The sequence below is a fragment of the Rhamphochromis longiceps genome, linkage group LG20 (assembly GCF_057381845.1).
Source record: "Rhamphochromis longiceps isolate RC_006_pf linkage group LG20, R_longiceps_female_GT1.1, whole genome shotgun sequence".
NCBI lineage: Eukaryota > Metazoa > Chordata > Actinopteri > Cichliformes > Cichlidae > Rhamphochromis > Rhamphochromis longiceps.
In genome coordinates this window covers 35652247-35677870 of record NC_140576.1, presented here as the reverse complement: position 1 = coordinate 35677870, position 25624 = coordinate 35652247, and the positions used below count along the sequence as shown (strand labels likewise).

At 42.0% G+C, this 25624-nt stretch overlaps 1 protein-coding gene across 1 annotated transcript in view; it reads right to left on the bottom strand.

The window, feature by feature from the left end:
• Window positions 1–1957: 1957 nt before the first annotated feature.
• elk1 (ETS transcription factor ELK1) overlaps window positions 1958–25624 on the bottom strand; it is a 36057-nt gene continuing 12390 nt past the window's right edge. The window contains exons 2-11 of the mRNA XM_085393253.1: window positions 23783–23991; window positions 23506–23691; window positions 23237–23410; window positions 22170–22316; window positions 21097–21519; window positions 20860–21010; window positions 20569–20717; window positions 18751–18834; window positions 16962–17063; window positions 1958–11229 (exon numbers count right to left, since the gene is read on the bottom strand). Coding sequence (XP_085249379.1) covers window positions 11131–11229; window positions 16962–17063; window positions 18751–18834; window positions 20569–20717; window positions 20860–21010; window positions 21097–21519; window positions 22170–22316; window positions 23237–23410; window positions 23506–23691; window positions 23783–23991 — 1724 coding nt within the window. The 3' untranslated portion in view covers window positions 1958–11130. The remainder of the gene's footprint in view (window positions 11230–16961; window positions 17064–18750; window positions 18835–20568; window positions 20718–20859; window positions 21011–21096; window positions 21520–22169; window positions 22317–23236; window positions 23411–23505; window positions 23692–23782; window positions 23992–25624) is intronic.

Sequence of the window (25624 nt, the reverse complement as noted above, 5' to 3'; positions counted from 1 at the left end):
TGATTGTGAAGTTCCTGCCTCTCCGTCTGTTACAGAATCCCTCCTGTTCCTCTGATGCCTTTTCTGTGCCCGCTCCTGCAACCTGATTTACTAGGCCACTCCCTCTCCGTCCCAGTCACTGACCCTCCATGGTTATTATTTACTTAAGGCTTTGCCCGCTCTGTATTCTGTTATTTGTTTGTTATTTATTTGGTGTGCATTTGGGTCCTTTCTTTGGGTGAACGTCTAGTTGATGACACTTGCTGTTTGCTATTATAACCTTTTCTCAATTTGTGGATAAAACATCATTTAAAAAATTCCTGTTTTGTTGGAGATGAATATGAAAATGAAAGCATGACTTAAATTAAAACAAAACAAAAACCAATTGCAAATATTTAGTGTTAAAAGCACTTCCTCAAAAGAAACGCCAGCAGTCCTGTGTTCACCTTCTTAGCCAATATGGGCGAGCCGGGGTCAAACTGCTGAGATAATTATTCAAACCTTTTTGTTTCAGTTTTCAGAGATGTAATATCAATAATCTTTTCTTTTTAAACATGAAAGCTAATTAGACCATAAAAACTGCACCTTGCAGAAAACAGTAACCATACATTAGCAGTACAGTTAAACCAGCGTGTGTGTGTATAGGAAGCAGCTGCTGGGGGTTGAAGCTGATGCTATCATGCTTCAAATCAAAATGCTGTAAGGTGGTAATGTGAGGTCTATGAGACTCGGGGCTTTAACTGCAATTGTTCTCCTCTATCGATGATGAAAATACATTTTTGGGCTACATCTCCTCAGAGCCTCCATTAATCTCTGTTCATACTGGAATAAATGATCAGCGTCTCCCGTAGAACAACAAGACCAACCACTGACAGCTCCAAGGCTCGTCCTTTCTTCTGTGTGGTTTAAGGACGCCAACAGGAGGATTTACTCCACCTGCTCTTTTCCTGACCAGAGGTGAACTCATGTTCAGAGGATCAGAGGTTTAATAAAAAGTAAAGCATGGATTCATGTTTTATTAAACCTCTGAGCTGCAGCTGGATGGAAGCACCGACATCTGATTCCCTCCTCGTTCGAGTTCAACCCAAATTCTCCCACAATGCAAAGTAGGTTTTTCCTCCAACCTGTTTTATCTGTAAATGTGTGTCAGCTTGTACCCTGAGAATCAGTGTGTGTGTGTAAGAAGACGCACACACACACACACACATCACATAAACTGTCATCAGCCTTCATGTTGTTATCTGCAGGAGATTTATGACAAATCAGGTCAAAGTTCAGTGTAAACAATAAAATGGAAAACTTATCTTTGAAAATTTGGTTGAGGCGAACACACACACACACACACACACACACACACACACACAGCATCTTATGTGTGTGTGAGAGACTCTGTGTGAACTCCTGCTGAGTGAAAACAATCCTGCAGCCTCTCAAATCCAGATTAGTCTGGATTAAAACTCACTATTCCCATCAGAAAAGTGTGTGTACTTGCATTACTGATGCTATGGGGACATTTGTCTGTTATCACACTGACATGTGGGGACAAAAAGAGGTCCTGGTAAACCTTTATCTTTAACTGTGAAGACTTGGTTTAAGGTTGGGACCTGCAGCCTCCGGCTCTCTAACCTCCACTGGGAGACTCTTGATGGAGAAATGGGAGCGTGTCACATGAGCGGCAAGTGAGGTGGCCCGAGTTAGCGCTAGCATTAGCAGAGATTAAATCCATGGCATTAAAGCGGTGCAGTAAAAGTACCCCACATCCACAGTGATCCACAATATAACAATCAGCAAAATCCTGAGCGAGCGTTTCCTCTCAGAATTCTTACATTTCTAAATCTGAAGTTTATTGTTTTTTAACTAAGGGTAACTCATCACAAGCACTCAACATGTATGCTAGAAGTTTGAACTAAACGGCTTCCCGTGCCCAGGTATGCTTAGCATTCAAAAGTCATAAATGAGACAGTACAAACTGTACAGGACAAAATAGTTTTATTACCGTCCTCCCAGTGTGTGTGCATGTGTGTTTGTAGAAAACAAGAGGAATCATCAGCATAACATGGTACACCAACAAAAACTAAAGTCACGTCCATAAAAAATAGCTTTTCTTTTAAATGGTTCCAGTAAATAACATGTTAAACATGTAGCACTCTATCTCAGAAAAATAAAAGCAGGCCCCGCCACTTTACATCAATAAACTCCATGGCCAATCACAGCCGAGGAGGGGAGGGGCCACGCAGGATCTGACAGCAACGACAGGCCACAGGAACAACACGTCATTAACAACCCCCAGCCCATTGGTCAGGCCTGTCACATGGTACAGAATATATAGCAAATTCATATGTTCAGATTATATTTTGTGTCTATATACAGTGAAGATTTCCACACAAACTGTGGACAGAAAACCTCTTTACAATTAGGAGGCGCGTCAGCCATCGGCTTCCGGAGCTTTCTGTCTGTCATTCTGCTGCAAAGGATCATGGGTCAGTACTCTTTCTCTAAGTTTAAATTGCTAGTTTTGCCCTCAAGACTAGAAATTTAAACTGTGCAATTAAGGCTCAATAACCAAAGGATGAAACCGCTCGACAGACGTGCAAATGTTAATTCAAAATTGCAAAATTAAAAAAAAGTAACTGAATGACAGCATTTAAAATTTTTTATTTTTGCATAATGTTAAACTTTTCTGGCAAGAAAGATTTTAAGCTTAAATTCTAGTTATTTTCCACAAACCTTTGACATAAGGAGGCAGTTGTTGTTATAACAAAAAACTCTTCCCGGTGAAAACCAGAACCGTCATCATTTAATTTCTCTTTTTACGCCTTTTTTTAAACTTTTATTCTATCTTTGTCATTATAACAAGAAGCTGCTCATACTTCCCAGCATAAATGACCTATTTCATATTTAAATTACTAAAAAGTAAAGCAGATACATACATATGATAACAGGAAGCAGATTATAAATATTAGTTATAAAAAGAAATCACTGTCTTAAAAGAGGCGTGAATATTTATTCATTTTTCATGTTATGTTTTGTCATTGAACAAGTCATACATTAGATGTATTACCATATCAAAGTTACTATAATTCTAAACACTGTTACAGTAAGACAAAGATTCATTAAGTTGCACTGAGCTGGTTTGCACACGAACAGTTTCTGAAGTGCAGCTGGACGGTACGCTCAAATGCAGAATGACCGGCAGCAAAGTCTGTCCAGGCTTTGGACGTCAACGTGAAAAACCCAAACAACTTTTGGTTTATGAGATGAAAACCACTGAGAAAACTCCAGGCCTCAAGTGAACAGACAGAAAGCTCAGGAACAACAGATGTTCCTCACTGGATTTAAGGAACGGCTTCCTTTATAAATGTCAAGAAACCAGAGCAGAAAATCTAACTGATGATGTTTATGAAGTGAAACTCATCACCAAATCCTGAGTACATGTCCACAGACCGCCTCTGACTGCAGGAACCAGCCGGCTGTTTTGGCTTTCAATCTTCGCATGTTCAGATCTCAGGAACCAACTCTACAGAAACCCTTTTCGGGGTAGGAACCGCTGAGTGGCTTCGATTCTGATTCTTTAAACCTGGAGAAAGCGCCCAAGAACTTTGTTAAGGCAGATACCTTTACAACACTTTGCCCCTACAGTGAAAAGATGCCTTATGTAACTGGAGGCAGGGGTTTGCTTTGCCTCTTCCATAACGTGCTTTCCTTTCAGTGATTCACATTCGAGAGAGACAGTTTAAGACTTCTGTGAATTAAAGACGTCTGAAAATATTGTTTTAAGACTTAAAGGCCTGCAGGTGAAGTATTTCCTCAAATGTCACTTTGCAAGCATCTTTCATCTGCATACAGGCAGCGTTTGCAAAGCAGACCCCTCGTCAAGTTCGCTCAGATGGTGATGAGTTTCAAAAACAGAAATCTGGACATTACCCAGAATGCAAAGCAGTTTCTAATCGATATAAAGACATTCGTCATGTTCTGCTGGTGAGAGAAAGGTTAGCTTGAAGTTAAACATGTCAGACTCAAACCCTGCGTCCAAAACTCGATACACAAAGTTATAAATGGCTTATTTTTCATCATCATGCTCTGAAAGAAAGATACACAACAGGTAGTATCTTTTTTCTTTCTTTCTTTTTTTAAATGAGGATGCATCTTTCTTCTGCTGCAGCTGAAATCTTTAAGGCTTCATCACTCTTTAAATCTTATACGCAATATAAACACATCATCTCTGATAGAAAAATAGAGTCATGCTGTAAAGAGAGAACAGTCGAACACGATGGCTTGGTGCTGCGTTTACGTCGCCGCAAAGGCTGGGAAATCCCGCCGTCAGGGACCGATCTGAGGCTGAATTCAGAGGAGCTGATGAAGGATGGTTCCAGCTTGGATCAGGTAGAGAAAACTAGAACCTCTATCTTGAATCAGATTTTTTGTTCCTTTTTAAACTTCACATTGTAAAAAAAATTAAGTAGTAAAGAAAGATGTTTCAGGTATTTAACGAGTTGCAGAATAACCTCAGTGAAGGTGGAAACACTGAATACGAGCTTCACTCAGTCCCTGACGCTCCAGCTGTGTGTGTGTGTGTGTGTGTGTGTGCGCGTGTGTGCTTGCACAGCTATCTTTGTGGGAACCAAATAGAGGGTCAACCTTGTGAGGACCCACCTTTGAAAGGTTGGGTAGTCGGGCTTTTCCTCTCATCTATGAACCATCTGTCCAAATCCAGAGCGCCCCTGTCCTCAGCCTGAACCTCACTGCAGACACTGCACTGCTCTTAGCTCAACCAACCTTGAACCTAAAAGCTTAGATACTTGATACTTGCTGCCATTACATTTGACTGTAAACAAAGACACATTTTTCCATTAAAAATAATCCAAAAAGTGCCAACAGCACACACAAGACAGGTCCAGTTCTACGACTAGCAGAGGGGAACATCTGTCAAATCAAAACAAATTACATTTTTCACAATAATATTTTGTAGGGTGCAAATAGGGCTGGGCCATATTATACCGTTCACGGTAATACCGGTATAATGTTAGGCAACGATAGGAAAATGAAATATCGCGATAGAATGGGAGTAAAACGCGCATGCGCAGTGCCTTTGTTTTCATACGCACATGGCCGATTGTTGAGTGAAACAGATGAACCAGAATTGGTTTGTAAAAATGGTGCAACTTCAGTGATGTGGAACTGATTGGGTGTTTGTCCGTCAGATACACGACAAAGCACATTTTTTTGCAGAACATGCAAGCGGCCGTCGTTATTGTCATATTTGTCGGACTAAGATGCTCTTAAATCTGGGAGTAATCTGGGTCCTAAACTCCGTATCGTTCAGGTCAAACAACACTGCAGCATCACTGAGCGTTAAAAACTGTCTAAATTCTTTCATCTTTAATAAAACGATCAGCATTGCTGCTTTACCAGGTGTAACTATAAAGTTTAACTTCCAGGCATCCATGAAAACAAAAGTTATTACATTTAACGGAGTTAGAAGTTAGCAGGAAGCTAGCGGAAGTTAGCTCGCTAGTTTCGCTAGTTACCTAAGCATGATATTGCATGTTCTGACTGAGAGATTTCTGAAAAAAATCAAACGTACAGCTCTGCTATCACTTCCAACATAAATGAAGACAGGAAACTAAACAGCAGTGACGTTTGTAGGGTTACTGAAGTTGGGCTAGCTGGTATATAATGATGTGCTACGTGATCGCTAGCGACACAGCTATGTTAGCATAACATAAACAGTGAAGCTGGAGGACCAACACTAACACTTTTCCACTTATAAAAGTTAACGTGAAGGTTCTTCATGGTTAGAGACAAATGCAATCGCATGGCAGGATGCTGTAAACGGACCAAACTTCAGTCAGGAGAACAACTGAGATAATCCATCCACAATACGAGGTTAGTCATTAATATACTGCAACATGGGAATAGAGCAGCTGCCAGAGAATTCAACATTAATGAATCAATGGTACAGAAGTGGAGGAAGCAAGAAGAATGAGTTGAATAAAGTTTGATTTATCTGACTGCTTTGTTTCGCTTAATGTGCCTTATAATCCCGTGCACCTTATGGTCCGAAAAATGCGTACTGCACACTGCAGTTTAATGTTGCAAAGCACCTCTTTTTAACTTCAGTGGATATTATACATGGTTATGCTCAGGATATGTCAGCCCATTTCTACTGGAAATGCCTTTTGGTTAAACTTTCAGCAAGGAATTTGCATTTGCACTGTTACATTTTTATAAAGCTTTAATGTACATAAAAACCAGCTTCTTGTTTAAGTGAAAATAAATGGAAGGTTGTCTTTTTCCGCTAGTAATGTTGTGGAGTTGTATTTTGTCTCGCATCAATTATATCGTCGGTTATATCGTTATCACAAATTTTCAAATATATATCGTGATAAATATTTTTGGCCATATCGCCCTGCTCTAGGTGCAAAGACCATTTTACCTAAGTTGGACATTTGAACATGAGTCAATAGTGACTGACTCACTTTGGCCATTAGTGGAAGTGCAGAAAAGTGCAGCTCCTGCTGCGCTTCAACGCCTGCCTAAATTTCTCCAACTTGTCTGTTGAACTTTAAACACTGTTGGAGCAAAGCAACTTCCGCTTTCTTGCCTTTTTCTGAACCGGTCTGCAACCCAAAGCATAGTATTGTACAGAAGAAATATGGATGACTGTGCATTTCTTTTGGCAGCCCTTCCCATAGAGACTACCACCAGTGGGCCCACCTTTGCCACCAAAAATCTCTTAGCTCAGTTAGTGCAGTATTTTCTTTCCCCCATCATACTTTTCAAGTAGAAACAGGTAGTTACAGATTTGGTAATGACACCATGCTGCTGGTAAAAAGCACAGCAGTGATGCTGCATTAATTTGTGGCGTGGTCGGCACAGCAGTGCACCCTAAACTGTAATCTTAAGAGAAATGTCACTGAAATATCGAAACGTAATGTTATGAATTTGGAGAAAGGGGTAATTCAAATATGAACACAAGTTTTCGTTAACTTCTGTTTTCTTGGAGCATGTTCTGCACCTTCTGGGTATCTATGCCCGAGCTTCCTCCTCACCCTTGATGCAAACGTGGGAGATGATCTTATTTATGTGATAAAGACGTGTAAGTGCGCAACGAGCCAGAGCGCAAGATGTGCCAGCAGTAGCAACATCACAGCGAGTAACTGAGCAAAGCTTGAGTTAGCATGGACGGATCGACCCCTCCAATGAATCCTCACAAAGATTGCATTGTGCGTGTGTGTGTGTGTGTCTGCAGCCTTGGCGTCACACACAGAAGCATAGAAACACGTTAACAGCTCCAGCAGCAACAACGATAACAACAGCAATGACAACAGCAACCTGCAGGGCGGCAACAGTCGGGTCAGGTTACCGTGGCAACCACAGCTAGCATTAGAAATAACACGAACAACAACAACAACATCAACAGTCTGGGTTTTTTTTGTTTTTTTTTAGAGGAACATGAGTCAGTGTCTGTCTACAATTTTGGGGGAAACAAACAAACAAAACAAAACAAAACTTTTTTTTTGTCTCTGCAGGTTTTCGATGTTGCCACAAGTTCCCGTCAAACACGCTTTAAAAATCACATGTTTGTGTAAATCAAGCAAAACTACAGGTCATCGGAGAGAACCAAGTATCCAGTCTGATCTGCTCGGCTCGACTCTGTTTCAGTCGTTTTCTATTATAATACAACCGCATCAGTGTCCTTGGGGTTGCTGTGGCAACACCGCCAAAATTCCTGTGATGTCATTCGTATGCGCCACAACACAACAGTGGAGGATATCGAAGCGCTGGTATACCTGCTGCCAAACCGATGCCAAGTGTCTGCACCTCATCACCGGATCACGGTGTTGGTTTGTGTGGAGCCACTTTCCCTCACTGCCGGATTTCAAAAATGGCGGTTTGGAATTTTGTAAAGGACTTGCTCTCATGACACATCAAGGGACGCCACTGACTGGCCCATCTGCTGCATGCTGTCTGTTGACATGCAGTCACATTTTAGGACCATTCAGAACCCCAATGGAGCAGGTACCAGGTACTACCACCTAATGGGAAACCCTGAAAACCGAGCCGAGCAGGTATTAGTGGAAAAGGTCCGTAAACAAAACTAAAGACTGCACAAAATCCAACTAATCATTGTTCTAATGCATGAAGCCTCCTAGTTGTTTGTAAATCATGTACAGTAAAACTCATATGCTTCATAGCCGATGCTGAGAGAACAAAACATACGACCGCATGTCTCACAACCTAAAATTATCAAACTTTACCAGCAAGGATTTAAAAAATGTTTAAAACTGATAATCTGATACTTTGTTCTGCAGAGTTTTGATCTTTTAAAGTTCTTAAGTGGATAAAAATCACTGCGGTGCCCTGAAGATTAGAGGATGCTCATCTTTGAATAATCTCAAATCCAACTGTAAGAACTGACGGGACAACATTTAACACAGTTATGTTTAATCGTTAATCAGGTTTCAGTTCAATTTTAGTTTGTTTGAGTTTAGTTTTTAAATCAATGAAAGTGTTTAGTGTTAGTTGTTAGTTTTTAAAAGGTTTCATTTCTTCCTTTTTCATTCAAATTTATTTAATTTAATTTAATTGGAATTAAATCAAAAAGAGTCTACGGGGTTGAAGAGAAAACCCCAACAATCAGCTGATCCCCTGTGTGCAACACAGAGGGCAGAAAGAACTACTTTTTCTTTTTAAACATGAAGAGATCTCCAGAAGCACCAGGCTGAGGGAGGGGCAGACGTATACGTCACCCGAGAATCAAGAAAGAAAACGTTGCGATCTGCAGCAGGGAGTGAAGAGGTGGGAGAGGAGAAGGAACTCTCAGTGCATCATGGGAAGTCCTCCAGTAGGCTGAGCCTACAGCAGCAAAGCTGAGAGAGTCTGAAAGTGGAGATTAGCCTGAACACCGAAGGCTGTGCCTCTCACTCTAAATTTTAGAAACTCAGTAAACAGAAGTAAGCCAGCAGTCTGAGAGTAAGGTGTTGTGATGGGATTACATGGTACTACGAGGTCGTTGACATTTGATGTGGTCAGATTATTTATGACCTCGAGGAGTTTAAGTTCAACTCTGAGAGCAAATTTTACCAAACTGACAAAGACTAAAGTTAGAGCCAGTTCCTGTGTATTTGTATTTTATCTGAAAGTTTAGTTTTTATTTAAATTTCAGAGAACTAAATTTTTTTCACACACAGATAAACAGATAAATCAGCCCCTGCCATCAAGGATGTCTTCAGAGATCCAATTAAATACGCGTTTAAGCCATAAAGGAAAAAAAACATTTTCTTAGTCATCTTGTTCCAAGGTTGACACTAAAGACCATCTGATGCTTTTCTAATGCCTTTTTAATTTTGAAATGTTGTGCTGATGTTTGTACAAAATGAGGACGTAGACTTTGACTTGGATGTTGGAGAATTTATGTTTTTTATGGTTTTTGGTGCTTTATTAAACACAAATTGATCAAATTATTTGAAATGTTTCAATCATAAGCCCCGGTATGACAGAGTGTCATTAAACTCGGTCCTTTGTTGTTGGTCTTTGCACGGAAAAAGCTTTCAATATATTAAAGGCTATCCTACACTCTCAGTGAAAGCAGAATAAATGCGACTCTTTCAACTTGTGGCAACATGACTGCAGATTTGTTCCAAGGCTTTTGGAACAAAACATTTATTTTTCAGAGCTGCTCAAATAAAATCTCTGGAATGACTGCTGAGATTCAAACAATAAGCAGTTGTTAATAAGTAACGCAAACTCATCTATCACTGTTTTAAAAACCAAAGGAATGTGACTCTGTCCTCGGTAAAACCTTTAAATCAAGTCTGACAGACACTTCAGTTCAGTTTGGACATTAAACTCTGTGAGAAAATATACAATCTGTCACATTTAGACACTTTTATAGAGAAAGAACTTGGCTTTGAAAAACCTCAGGTCCACCGTCATCTTCATCCTTTGTGATTGGTCAGTTCGAAATGCTGCTGAGGAGTCCACTCGAAACAAAACAAACAATAAACAACCAAAAACAAAAAAAAACAGGCCATGCAGAACCAGAGAAAGGCGTGACCTTTAAAATCGGCCAGTAAGAGCAAAGCAACAACCCTTAAATGGCTCTGAAAGTCATTTCTGACGAAATCCAGCAGAAGGTGAGTTTATAAAATGTCAGTGTTGGTGCTGAAATTAAATTCCAACTGGGAGAGAGTCGCCTGGTAGCTTAAAAAATGAGGGAAAAAAAGATGAGACTGTTTTAAAAACAGTCAAGAACCTTTAAGGAATCTGCAGAGAAAGGTGCATTGAAAACAAGACAGAAATAAATAACCTCGAATTTAAAAAACAAAAGATCCCATCAGAAAAAATGTGAGATTATGAGGAACTGCAGATCCTTTTACACACAAACATGTGAACGTTCCCTCCTTCCAGTCCGCGATCAGTTACTCCCAGAAAACGTCAAGTCAAATCTTCTGTTTAGTAAAAACTCAAATAAGAGACGGCTCCAGCTTTTCTCCGGTTCCCCTCCGTCACACACTGAAGAAACCGTTTGAAAACAGACATTTGTTTGCTGTCAGTTTTCAGTAAGCAGACCGGCTATAAAAGCCATCTTCAAGGTTAAGCTGTTTTATTTGACAACAGTCACGTCAGAGCACTTTTGCATCGCAAGGTAAAGACCTCACAATATTATAGAAAGAAATCCAACGACAGGTTTAAAAAACACCAGTAGAAAAAGAGAAAAACATCCCTCCGTCTTCTCGTGGCCTTTAGTTGCCGTTTATGTCCTCGTGTCGGGTTCAAGTCGAGAGAAGCATCTGGTTCTCTCGAAACCCCGCTGTCATAGTGTTTGAGTACAAAGCTATGAAAGAAACAGGAAGGTGGAAGGAGGACAAAGCGCAGATTCCCACCTGTTGGAAAGTGTAAGAATCAGCGGAGGGTCTGACTGATCCTCGGCTGTGAACGCGTCCACCAGTGAAAGGCCCACACAAACCATGACACCTACCCAAAAAGAGTCAGCCGATGCAGCCTAAACTTCTCATGGCGTCGGGTTTTTAGTGATGCATTTCAGAGTCAGTGCAGATCCGGCTTTTCCTCCGACCCTCCAGGAGTTGAGGAGATCATTGGGCGAGGTTGTGCCCGGTGAAGAGCTGCTTCAGGCGGGCGGGGAGCTCAGGGCTTCTGGGGCCCCGGGGAGAGGACCACGGGGGTGGAGAGGCCGTCGACGCTCAGAGCCGGGATGTGGATCTGATTACTGCCGTTAGAGGGAAACTGAGAAGAGACAGAAAGAGACACTGAAGATGAAAACTTGACGTTTTATTTTGAAGGAATGTTAGAAAATATCCTGCCAACTTGGTAAAAATCAGCTGTTTTTCAGCTTCACTTTCTTTTTTGTCTTTCTGTAGAACATGATGCACACTGATGAGGTTTATGAATTATTTTTCTTCCTCAGTAGCCAATTTACCGATTCTAGGACATTTAAGGCATTTTTAAGCAAACTGAGCCCGTCGCTTCTGAACACTTTAAGGTTTGCACATTGACGGAAGAATGTGTAACTGATTCCTTTTTATGCCTGCATGCCATTTTATCTGTAAACACAAACGCTTTGAATAAAGTTTTGATGTTAACAATCCATTAAAATTTGGTTCTGCAGTCTTTTATTTATTTATTGGTTGAAAACAGCCTCAACTTAGAAACCATGATTCTTACAAGTGTGGTGTGTGTTAAAGTAACATATTAAAATTTAAAGTATCATGTCACATTTGACCTCTGACCTCACACATCTGGGTTTCTTTCAAGTTGACCTATAAATATTTTATATCTTTAAAATATAGTCAAGAAAACGAGAATGAGCTGCCTAGTTAGAAATAAACTGTAGCATAATGTTACATCATAAGTTGGTGTTATTCATGCTGCTCTTAAACAATGTTTGCATACAAAATACAAACACTATTCCCTTAAAAGTAAATCGTGCCCAGAGACTGAGGTGTCTTGGTGGAGATTTGCGATCTTGCAGTGTATCTCGTCTCATTACGTTTTTCCAAGAATAACACATCACACAATGACTCAAATTAAACACTTTGTCTTCAGATTAAAGGTCGAACATTTGAGTCTCTGGAGAAAAGTACTTGAAATGGTTAAACTATATAAAAGCAAAACTCCCAAACAGTGTCTGTAAACTCTGTAAAGTCCCACTGGGCACGTGATGGAAGCTGAAAAAATATTCTGACACTTCATTTACTTAAAATACAGACATAACCCTGAGAAACCCAGGACTCAGGGGTACTTACTATGATTTAAGCCTGCCTGGTTTACCTGTTCTTTACTTACATTTTTAATGTAGTACTCATAATCTCAGGCCTCAAGGGTTACCTGTACCTCTGCCTGCTCTAAAACTGCACACTTTGCCCTTGTACACTGGTCTGTCTTGATAAAGAGGCAACCTGTTTAAATAACAGATATTTATTTATAGTCTCACTAGATCACTGAGGTCTGGTGAGCACATGGTGGAAAATCTTTCATATTTGAACATTTCCGCTCGGACACAGAACGCTTAAAAACTCTCCTTTTGGTTTCTTCACACTTGTAGCCCAAATCCTCATCTTACAATGTAAAAAACCAGCTGAACACTTTTTCCGTTACTGAAGAGTTAAAATGGGTTAAAACACAGCTTTTTCTAGCAGGTCATGAAAGATGTTACTGAGAAGCTGCAGGGTTTTCACAGCCTGCAGTTTTTAGCTGCACCACAAGGAGGCGACAAAGTATCACAGCGTCACGATACAAACAGCAGAGAAAACTTAACACCTTTGTTTCAGAACACAGGACGAAATGACTTAATGATACTAGTTATAGACAAATAAATGCTTAAACTACCCAACTGTGCACACAGGCATGCAAACATTAAAAAATATTTAACGTTTGAAGCTTTTCCCTCTTCTTTTTAAAACATTTTTTGGCCTAGATCCTCGCACCGCCCATCCTTCCTGCCTCCAACACATCAGCTTCAAGCGCTCCCTGTTCAACGGCTGTCTAATATAACCCACATCCTGACAGGTCCCATTGTAACGAGATAATGTGCAGTGTATTTTAGTGCATTATAATCATTATTACGACTCCGTCAGAGAGAAGACTCAGAATGTGCTGTTGTTTATGCACTGAGTGAACTGAACCTTTAATAACAGATAACAGACGGACTTCAAGCTGGGCCAGAAACCTGCAGACACACAAACCAGCTCTGTGTATTCTCGTTCATCTATCAATGTGGGGACTTGTGTGTATCTTAGATCATGCGAGGACGCCCCTCCTCACTTTGATTGAGACCTTCAGGTTTAAAGGGTTTACACCTGGATTTACGATTCATGTTTAGAACTATATTCAGATTAAGGCTGACGTCAATACGAGTCCTCACATAGTATATGTGTGTGTTTGCGTGTGTGTATGTGTGTGCGTGCAGGCATCCTGGATCAGATTCAGGTACCCGCAGTGCACAGTAGCCGTGTGTGTGTGTGTGTGTGCTTGTGGTAGAGGAGCTTGTGTCCTGAAAACCAGTTTTTATACTTTGGTGATTCTGTGATGATGCTTTCCTCTTCAATGCCAAATAAGTAAAGATAAGGGCCTCCCATCAATGATGGTCATCCATAAATCGTCTTCTAATTTCACTACATAAAGCCAGTGTGGCCGGACACCATGCTACAGAGTCTCCACTGAACATATGACTGATGCTACGCTGATGCTTCATCGTGTCATTTTATCGCTCAGTAAATTGAAGGCGAGTCAGTTTTCATGAGCGAGCGACAGTTGTTGCTTCATACAGTTGACTTACTCGTTCTGAAAGTGTGTTAACGCACAGACTCCCATGTTAAAATGCACAACTTTACAGCATTAAAAGGCATGTTTACAGCCTGGTGCAAAATCCCTTTTGGGCCTCTATGAATATTTTCCACCTTCATAACAACTGAACAGGCAGTGAATGCATCACAGTGTGGGACCTGCTCAGTGCAGACGTCCATCAACACTTCCCAGAGAACCACCGGCTGCACATTGCCCTCCCTGGAGGACATCTCCAGATCTTGGTGTCTCAGCGGGGCGAGGAAAATAATTTAAGACCCTTTTCACCTTGGACATCTAACTGTTCAACCTCCTGCCCTGCAGCACAGGTGCACCAAGCGCCGGGTAAAACAAACTCAGTTTTTTCCCTTGAGCTATCACAAATTTGAGCTCGTATAAATAAACAAAACAAATGATTATTTAGCAACTAATGTGAAGTTCAACAGTGAATGGTGAATCCTTAATATGTGTGTGTGTCTTCTTTATAGCAGCCTTTATTCTTTACATAGTTTTATAAGCTTTCATTGTTTTCTCTCATTTTTCTACTTCAATGTTTTTGCACTGTACAGAATATTTCACCAAATCTTGGATATGTCTTATGTACAATGGCGATAAAGGCTTTCTACAGGGAGTGCAGAATTATTAGGCAAATTAGTATTTTGTCCACATCATCCTCTTCATGCATGTTGTCTTACTCCAAGCTGTATAGGCTCGAAAGCCTACTACCAATTAAGCATATTAGGTGATGTGCATCTCTGTAATGAGAAGGGGTGTGGTCTAATGACATCAACACCCTATATCAGGTGTGCATAATTATTAGGCAACGTCCTTTCCTTTGGCAAAATGGGTCAAAAGAAGGACTTGACAGGCTCAGAAAAGTCAAAAATAGTGAGATATCTTGCAGAGGGATGCAGCAGTCTCAAAATTGCAAAGCTTCTGAAGCGTGATTATCGAACAATCAAGCGTTTCATTCAAAATAGTCAACAGGGTCACAAGAAGCGTGTGGAAAAACCAAGGCGCAAAATAAGTGCCCATGAACTGAGAAAAGTCAAGCGTGCAGCTGCCAAGATGCCACTTGCCACCAGTTTGGCCATATTTCAGAGCTGCAACATCACTGGAGTGCCCAAAAGCACAAGGTGTGCAATACTCAGAGACATGGCCAAGGTAAGAAAGGCTGAAAGACGACCACCACTGAACAAGACACACAAGCTGAAACGTCAAGACTGGGCCAAGAAATATCTCAAGACTGGTTTTTCTAAGGTTTTATGGACTGATGAAATGAGAGTGAGTCTTGATGGGCCAGATGGATGGGCCCGTGGCTGGATTGGTAAAGGGCAGAGAGCTCCAGTCCCACTCAGACGCCAGCAAGGTGGAGGTGGAGTACTGGTTTGGGCTGGTATCATCAAAGATGAGCTTGTGGGGCCTTTTCGGGTTGAGGATGGAGTCAAGCTCAACTCCCAGTCCTACTACCAGTTTCTGGAAGACACCTTCTTCAAGCAGTGGTACAGGAAGAAGTCTGCATCCTTCAAGAAAAACATGATTTTCATGCAGGACAATGCTCCATCACACGCGTCCAAGTACTCCACAGCGTGGCTGGCAAGAAAGGGTATAAAAGAAGAAAAACTAATGACATGGCCTCCTTGTTCACCTGATCTGAACCCCATTGAGAACCTGTGGTCCATCATCAAATGTGAGATTTACAAGGAGGGAAAACAGTACACCTCTCTGAACAGTGTCTGGGAGGCTGTGGTTGCTGCTGCACGCAATGTTGATGGTGAACAGATCAAAACACTGACAGAATCCATGGATGGCAGGCTTTTGAGTGTCCTTGCAAAGAAAGGTGGCTATATTGGTCGCTGATTTGTTTTTGTTTTGTTTTTGAATGTCAGAAATGTATATTTGTGAATGTGGAGATGTTATATTGGTGTCACTGGTAAAAATAAATAATTGAAATGGGTATATATTTGTTTTTTGTTAAGTTGCCTAATAATTATGCACAGTAATAGTCACCTGCACACACAGATATCCCCCTAAAATAGCTCAAACTAAAAACAAACTAAAAACTACTTCCAAAAACATTCAGCTTTGATATTAATGAGTTTTTTTTGCTTCATTGAGAACATGGTTGTTGTTCAATAATAACATTATTCCTCAAAAATACAACTTGCCTAATAATTCTGCACTCCCTGTATTCTACAGTACGGCTCCTGCAAGAAGTTTGTGGTTCTGTTTTGTTGCACTAATTAGCCGGTGTCTGTGTGTGATGCACCCATACAGTCTGTAGCTGCAGCTTGCTGCAGAACCCAAAACCAAAGGGTGACATGATGGTGGCTACGTCCATCTTTTATACAGTTTATGCTTTTAACCACTCATTTCTACGCCGGGCTGTGAAAACACAGCCTTAGGGAAATAAGAGAATTTTTCTGCTTTTATGTTTATATTTGTTTAAAACTTGGCTGCAGAAAAATATTTCGGTGAAAACTTATTTAATGACAAACTCAACAGAAAACATGCACACAGAGATAAAGGGACGATAATGATGACAGACGGCCTCTAAAATGATCTTTTCAGCGCAGACTGAGACATGAATTGTTGCAGAAGGAATGAAGCGGATCACCACAGGCAGTAGGATTTCACTTCTGGTGTAAATGAGCATCTAAGTGTCTAAACTTCCCAACTAACAGCTGCTGATGTATTGAACGTGAACCAGTGTGCATGACGGCGTGCGTGAAGCGACAAGCAGAACTGCAAACTTGCTGCACAAACGTGTGAATTTTCTGTGAAACTGAAGCTGTGGTTTCATTTACCAAACCTGCATACAGACAAAGACCAAAGCGTTATGTGGCTGTAAGGTAAGGTTCAGTGTGAGCTCTGCAAATGAACAACCGACAGATTATATTTTAAAAGACGAGTATCTTATTGTGAGAACCAGCTCTGAACACTTTTTTCTTTCAGTTTTCACCACAAACTTCACCTGCAGACTGATTCTTTTCTCTTTCACCAAAACAATATTGTCTTTTAGTTCCTGCACATGTTTCCAGCTGATTAAAGGATTTTACTGTGAAGGAGTTTTGGTACTGAAGTGAATTTTGTCGCACTTGTTATCGTCCATTTGTTTGTGGATTTGTGTTTCAGGATGTTGGAACTGCATGCAGTGGGCTCAGTGTATTTATTACCTGGAAGGAAAGTTTAGCTGGCGATCGAGGAGCGATGGGACTGAGCGTGCTCCAGAAGTGGATGGTGGAGGGAAGAGGGCTGGGCGTCAACAGGACCGGAGTCTGGAAGGATAAATGGACAGAAACATCCAAGAGTGTTTGACAGGAACGAACATTTCAAGGAAAAACAATTGACAAATGATTCAACTTCCTGTGTGGACGTCCCAACCAGATTCAGTTCTGTTTACATCAACAAGTCAGAGTATCTAACAGTGAAATCCGTCTTTATTCCTTTCTGTGGAAGGAATGCAGGTTGTTCCTATCAGCCGCTCTACAAATGCAGATGACACATTTAAAGACAGAAAATGTTAAAAAAAAGAAAAAAAAGAAGAAGCTTTAATTCAAGAACTCCTGACACTGCAGAACAAATCAAAAACAGGAAGAATGACTCATCAAAACAAGCTTTAATATCAATGCAGCATTTCAGATGAAGGTTAACTGAACAATGGACTAAACCAGAGCTCAATCTGATCTCAGCCAGTTAAACTTAAACTTGAAAGTCTTCATATGTGCATATACTCTAAATTTGTTTTAGAGTGAACAAGAACAAGTTCTTAATGAAAATGTTTGAATTCAATGTACCATCCTTTTAGCTGATGGACAGGCTGAGATATTGGGAGAAAAACAGATCACAGAGGATTTATAAACACATACAAGACCTTCACATGTAATTAGGGACTGAAGAACAATATTTTGATTCACTTGTATTGAAAATGACTTTGAGGTCATTTCTAAAAACAACAACAACCAACAAGATGAAAAAAAATTATCATTTTATGAATAAAGTTATTTATGATTCAAACATGTTTCCCGAGACTTTGAACTTTGGGTACATTTCTGTTCCCGAACACTAAAATGCATGCTGCACGTTTGGCACCTCTATGCTAATTAGTTTTATTTATACAGCGCGAAATCACCACAACAGTCGCCTCAATGCGCTTTATATTGTAAGGTAGACCCTACAATAATACATACAGAGAAAAACCCAACAATCATACGACCACCTATGAGCAAGCGCTTTGGCGACAGTGGGAAGGAAAAACTCCCTTTTAACAGGAAGAAACCTCCAGCACAACCAGGCTCAGGGAGGGGCGGGGCCATCTGCTGCGACCGGTTGGGGTGAGAGAAGGAAGACAGGATAAAGACAAGCAGTGGAAGAGAGACAGAGGTTAATAATAACTTACAATTAAATGCAGAGAGGTGTATAAACACATAGTGAGTGAGAAAGGTGACTGAAGAAGAAACACTCAATGCATCATGGGAATCCCTGGCAGCCTACGTCTATTGCAGCATAACTAAGGAAGGATTCAGGGTCACCTGGTCCAGCCCTAACTTTATGCTTATAGTGTCTGTCTCCTGAATCCAAACTGGAAGCTGGTTCCATAGAAGAGGGGCCTGAAAACTGAAGGCTCTGCCTCTTGTTCTACTTTTAAATACTCTAGGAACAACAAGTAGGCCTGCAGAGCGAGAGCGAAGTTTTCTACACTAAACTCTCACAGTCTGCTGTGTGTTACGTGATTTGAAATAAAGATAATTTAAACAAACAGCTATAGACAAAACAACAGATAAGTGACGTTCCAGGGAATTCAAGGTCTGTGGTGCTGTAGAGGAAAGTGTTTCGTGTCAACTTGTTGTCAGCAGCAGCGATGCAAAGAGGATCGCTGCTAGAACGACACAATCCTCCAAGTTGCGAACAGACGCCTATATGAATAAAGACACGTGTGCCACACATAGACAAGCGAGTGTTTACCAGAGCGTGGGAGGTGATGACAGTCGGGGTGAGCGTGTTGGTCGCTGATCCAGGAGCCAATAAACTGTTAACTGCTGCATTCACCTGCAGAAGGAACAGGAAGCAACAGCACACGTTTACCTCTAAACACAGCACGATCATTCACTCATACACTTGCACATATACACAATATATATAAATCCCTATAATCCCATAGTTTGGAGAAAATAAATAAAAATGTTAAAAGCTCTGATGTGTTTTTGGATTTTTATTTAATCTTGTGACAGCCAAGGCTCACACGGAGTTAGAGTTCAGGGTGAAAGCGCCTACACGCTGTGAGATTTCAGCAAACCTAACAGTCGATTAGAAGTGTGTCACAGAGCTAACAAACAGACTGCAGAATGATTAAACTTATGAATCATGGACTGTGGAGAAGATTTTTGTTTACGTGTCACATTCATCTTGGTGCGCTCATGATAAGGACTCGAGGACGCAGCACACAAAATATCTTCAGGGTTTTCCTGGATAAAAACATTTTTGGCAACCCGAAAACTTACACAGCTTTACTACAATATTCAAGACTTTAGAGCTCTTTAAAACGATCACCGAGGACTAAACTCTCTACTTAAATTATTTGTTTGTTAAACAACACGTTCTGGGCGTAGCAGGCCTGCTTTGTGTGGGCGTGTCCTATCGCTCCCTGACTCTGGTGCCATCCTTTCCTCCTGCAGAGTCAGCGCACAGACTCCACACAGCAAACGACACTCGAGTCCAAAAGCTGTGAAGAAGAGTCGGTCAGTGCCAGTGGGCAGGCTGGCAGTGTCGTTTCCTGCCGTGTGGAAAGGAGTGCATGTTCCGACTGTTTCATACTTTGTTAACAGCATCGACATCTTTCTGCTGATGTCGCTTTGCTTTTGACAGAAATAACTGCCCAGCTGTGTCCCTATTTAAGATCCTTTTAATAAAACCTAAATCAATAAAAGATATTTAAAGTGATTATTTATGCAGAAGTGGAAATATCTGGGTTTTTACAGAGTTAAAATGAGCCTCTGTGGGGGTGGCCACGGACTTCTGCATGACTGGCAATTAATTTTTGTTACTGTCTTAACAGTAGTCTCTGCATATTCCTGTTATTTGTTGTCATTTGTAGTAGATCCACTGCCACTTTAAAAATATGTATTACAATGTGTACAATAAAATATATATGGACTTTTACTCTTTGTTAGCAGGATATATGTTATAAATTTGTGGTTACACCTAATCTTGTTGTATTCTGAAGTTGTCTTATAGTCATTTACATTTGCAGTATGTGCTGCTGATGTTTAAAGAAAAGAAAACGAACACATCCAGAGCGGCTAAAAGCTTTAAGAGAAAAAGCTAAAAGCTTTTCGTCCTGGACGTTTTATTTAAGTGCTGTGAGACTCACATCACAGACTCAAAGGATTCTGGAAACTTCAATTTATCTGATAAATGTCTAACGTTCAAGTTGTTACATAGCACACATAGTGATGTTTCTCCATTTCACAACCAAAACCTGCATTTTTCCAATGTTAAAACATGACTATATGAGAAAATGTCTTTGAGGGATTCACAGCTAGATGATGAGCCTGGTATCAAAGCAGAGGTGAAAAGGTGACTGTAACTGTTTTGACCAGTCACTTATCCCGCCGGTTGCTATGACATTTGATTTTATGTCATAGCAACCCATAGCAGCCATAGTTTACTGACCTCAGACTTTGTCTTCCTGACTTTCTGTTTTAAATATTTTTTTTATGTTTGTAAAGCACATCTGAACTTTTACATGTGATGTTTAGTAAAGTGACCAGCAGTGTTGCAGACCTTATCGAGGGAGAGGCCGGGGGGCAGGGAGGGAGAGGAGGGCAGCTCCAGGCCTCGTGGCTTCTTTTGTTTCGGAGGAACGGCGTCCGAGGATGAAGCTGCTGGAGAGGTCACCGGCAAGGACGTCGTCACCGGGGGGATGACTGGATCTGAAGGAAACAAATCGCAGGAATGAAATCTAATGAATTATGGGAATAGACATAAAAAGGCGGTCTCGGTGGGCTCCACCCAGAGAGGGAAGAAAAACCCTTTCCTCAATCAGGGAGATCATCTAAAATGCTTTCCTGTCACCTGTTAGCGTGTCCTGGCCCTCACCCTCTGTCCTCTCCTCCTCTGCTGGCTGCTGAACTCCAACACTGGCATCAATGCAGGGCGGGGGCGGGCTTTCCACAATGGTGGGGGGAGGCTCTGGCTCTCCCGAGTCACAGATCAGCTGAGGAACCTGGATGGAAGAGCACAGGGCACCACCTTAGCACCATGTTTCTGTTAAACTTTTATTAAAAACCCAGAATTTCCTCCTCCTCTTACCTCCTCCACCCGTTTCCCATCCAGTGTCACCATCTCCAGCAGCTCCTGCTCTGACGGCAGATTCTCCTCCTTGATGACGATGGGTGGAGGACGGGCGGTGGGAGGAAGAGCGACAGAGGGAGGAGGAGCAGCAGTCGTCATCGGCACCTGTTGCTGCTGCTGATTGAGAGGTGGGTTGATAATAACGAACACAGGGGCAGGGTGAGACTGATGAGGAGCAGCATGCGGGTGGTGCGAGGGGAAGTTGGTGGGGTTGGTAAGGCCCCCACAATCCTCCTGCTGTGGGCCCTGTGTGCCCATTGAGACATGAGGAGGGGGGACGGGGCTCACCGTGCCCCCTCCGAGAGTGATGAGGGTGGACGGGTCCCCCATGTTGGTGAGATAAATCTGGGGAGGGTCGCTCAGCGGAGCAGCAGGAGGATTCTGGGAATGTCAACCAGAGACGAGAACGATGTTATTTTCCATCATATTTATAACGTTCCAGTGGTGGATGTTCATACTGAATACTGACAAAGGTGCAAATAATGACTTCAGTAGACGTACAAGTAACCCCTGTGAGTCAAAAACAGGCTTCGTTTAAAGTAGTTTTTTCTACTCTTGGATCTGTACGATGTCACTGAGAGCAGAGATATCTAATAAAGTCATCTAATGCTGGGCATGCACAGTGCGATTTTTGGCTCATTTTGAGCCGATTTTTTAGTCGTGCGACCGTTTTGGTGATCGGCCCGAATTTCGCCTTCATCGTGTATCGTGTAGTATACGTGAGGTAACGAGAAGCGATAAACACCTCACGACCAGCTCCCGATCATCAATCGTTTGGTCGTAAGAAAATCAAACCTGTTTGAAATCCTGTTGGCCGTCCTGAGGGTGTCACTGCAGCCTCTCACACTGCGCACACGCAAACACAGAAATGAAAGTGAAAAGACGGAGCAGCACGGCAGCGCAGCGGGTGATCTGGACACAAGCGATGGAGGCACAACTTGTAGGATGAGGCAAGCTCATCGCACAGTGTCTGTCCAGCTTTAGGTGTTCTCGGACAAGTAACCAAGTACCAGGCGTGACTTTTTACTGACCTGTGATTGGCCATTGGAGTTGGCTGGTATCTGTGGGCTGAGAGCCGGGGTCGGACAGGGAGACGTCTGAGTGACGATGACCTGGAGAACAGAGTCCGCAGCGCTCCCCACGGACGGAGAGGATTTAGACTCCGGTAACACACACACCTGAGGAGGAGGACACGCCAAAAAAGGCCTGGAGTTAGAGCAGCTGATTGCCACAAATAGTGCATGTGCACATGCGTGTGTTCGTCATATGGCACAGACATAGACATGGCACGGCAGCGCAAGGGTCAGGAAGAAAAAGTGTATTAGAGATCCATTTGAAAAATAGAAAAATAAATAAGAAAAAAAAGCGTTTAAAAAAAAGAAATAATACATTAACAGGAGAAAAAGCTAAATATTGCTTTTACTCCTAATCAACTTATAATGACTACGACCCTCAAGATGGGTGAAGTTAACGATAACAAGAAGAATAGACTGATTTGACAAAGACTCTAACCAAATGTCATTGAAGACACAACCAGCCCCATCTATCTATGGGGCTCAAGCGCTGTGAGGCGATCGTGGCTCAAGAGTTGGCAGTTTGTCTTGTAATCGGAAGGTTGCCGGTTCGACCCCCTGCTCTCTCTGTCCTGGTCGTTGACTAAGTAAAGCGCTATACAAATACAGGCCATTTACCATCTATCTGTGCATAGACTGGCATTAGGAGCCCAACAAGATTAAATTTTCACTGCTTAAATGTACAAAGACAGTGATGTGAAAACAAGTGTCTAATATTTCCTATGAACAGCACCTCGTTTTTCTGTTCAATTTTGCTGTGATGTGACTCTGGATCAACTTCAGAAGCAGGTCACTTATTAACTGTGACTAGGTCCTCCTCTGGTAAAATAAATACGTTTGCAAAAAAAAAAAAAAGCAAATCCTTTCACAACCCGCATAAATCACAGGAATTAAATAACAAAAAAATGTTAGCTGCACAACCTCAAGCAGTGTGAAACACAAAGTCCAGCAGCTGCGCTGAATTATTATTATTATTATTATGAAGTGCACAGAGGGGTCAGGGGGTAACATTTAACTCTTTTTACCTCTCTCGGTGTGCGATCAACTTTGGGGACAGGCTCTTGTTGCAGGAGGAGCTCTGATTTGATTGGCCGTGGATTGGGTGAGGCCTGCAGGGATTGGATGGTGAAGGTGGAGTAGAGGCCGGACTTCATGTAGTCGTTTCTGGAGCTCTTCTGGGAGCTGCTGGGTGACGAGCGCTGGTGATCCACGCAGACAGACGCAAAGAAAGAAAAAAAGCAATCAGCCAATTATTCATAACACCCTGTAGGAAACAAAGGAAGTGTGGACGTACCTGGGGCAAGCCCTTTGTCGGACAAGTTGGTGCCACGCCCCCAAGGCTTTTTGATTGGTTGTTTGAGTCGCTGACGTCCCTCCTCTGGCCCTCCTCTATACTGCGTATCCCATCGGGGAGGGAGGGGTCAGGCTGACTTACAAACTTATAGACAAACTTCTGGCCGCTCACCTTCTTTATGATATTCTGAAAGAGGGGGAAAAAATGGTGAGCCTGCCGACCTGGAGGTAACGTAGTACTCGTTTTGCTGCAGTAACAGTAGTATTATCAGCAGTACCTTGTCGTAGTAGTATCTCAGTGCCCGGCTCAGTTTGTCGTAGTTCATGTTGTGCTTGTTCTTGCGGAGCCCCCACAGGCGGGCCACCTCCTCGGCGTCTAGCAGCTTGAACTCGCCGTCCTCACTTGTCCAGGAGATCAGGTGACGCTGCCGCTGGTCCTCCAACAGATGAAGCAGGAACTGCCACAGCGTGATGGACGGGTCCATCGCTGAGGACACGGACAGACAGTTGAGGATTGTTTCAAAAATAAAGACCATGCTTATTATAGTCATTTATGGGCAGCTGAATAACCACTTAAATGCCACTTAAATCCAGCTATTAGTTATACTTTGGAAGAAAGGAGTTCTTTCACTGGCTGGCAGGAATAAATATTTAAGATTTCAAAATATTCTAAAAACACTTCAGCAACTGTATTTGAAGGAGACATGTGAGGCAAAACTTTGCTTTACATCTACACTCCCGGGCATTCCCAGGCGCGCCACACGCAAGCCTACAAAAACAAACAAACAAAAAAATAAAAATAATAAAATAGACGAGGAGCACAAGTGTCACCGTCTGCACGGCTGCTACGCAGTCTGCTGCCCCCCGAACACCTTGTTGGCTCCGTCTGCATCCCAAGTGGAGGATGCAACCCAGAAGGAAACGGCGATCAATCCTGGGAGATGTGCTTTACATTCAAAACCATCTGCTACACTGGCTTCAACTCGCTTACAGATTAGCCAGCATATCACACCGTTCCTTTCTGTGCCCAATTTTTCATCTGTCAATTTTTGAAGAAGAATCATGTTTATTAAATCAATTACTTAAGACTGATTAAAATAATGGAGACTATGGTTTCCAGTCAGAAATCCAGCATAAAGCTCAGCGTAAAACTGCTGCAGGAAACCAAACAGGTCATCAGAGTAATGAATGACAGGTGAGAGCACAGGTGGGCCAGCTCACCTGAAACAAACATCAGTTTACGGTATAAAATCACAACAGAAAAATAATCTGCCACAGTTTTACGAGGAAATAAGTCATTTTAAAGCTGAAACTTGCTTAAAGCCTCGGAGTGTAATACTTTCTGACTGTCAGACACAATCACACAGTCAGGGATTTAAGAGAATGAGTACTCTCCAGCAGAAGCCAGAGAGAGACTCCTCTGAGAAGGTCAACATTAAACAGATTACACAGAGGGAGATGCCTGTCAGCCATGGAAATGAACCTCATTACCATTGGCTGACCTGGTACACAACTAACCTATCGAACACCTTGGAAACCATCGCCATGGTGAGACCTTTCATCAATGGTAACCAAGGGTGAGGAGAGAAAAACAGAGCAATGAGGAGGGTTCACTGCTGACATCAGCTCACAGGCACTCAGTACAGCCACTGTGGTGTCAGCATGAATCTGACACACGGAGGACCAGGGATACTCGGAGGAGGATGTGAAGCCCTTATTAATGTTAATGATAACGCTGAAGATTATTATTGGTTTTTAGCAGTATTTACAGTTTGTTTACAGTTATTTGTTGTTGGCAGCAATAAAAAGCTGACCTCTATAGTGGGATGGTCACCGCTGTGAGAGAGGGATGTGATGTGGTCAGAGTGCGATAATATACATGTCCACATTTTGAAAGCAGGCGCAGTAGCTCATCTGGCCATCCTGATTCACAGGTTATTACGTGAAGTGACAAATGTGACCTTGACCTTCAGCACAATCACAGGATTCACAGAATCACCAATCAGCACACAGCGTGACCTGACCCTGGACGGGATAACCCACCCAAATATATTAAATATCTTAAATTTTTTTCTTGGATGTGTATTTTTTTATGCATCCAAGGGGACGCCACCATCCAT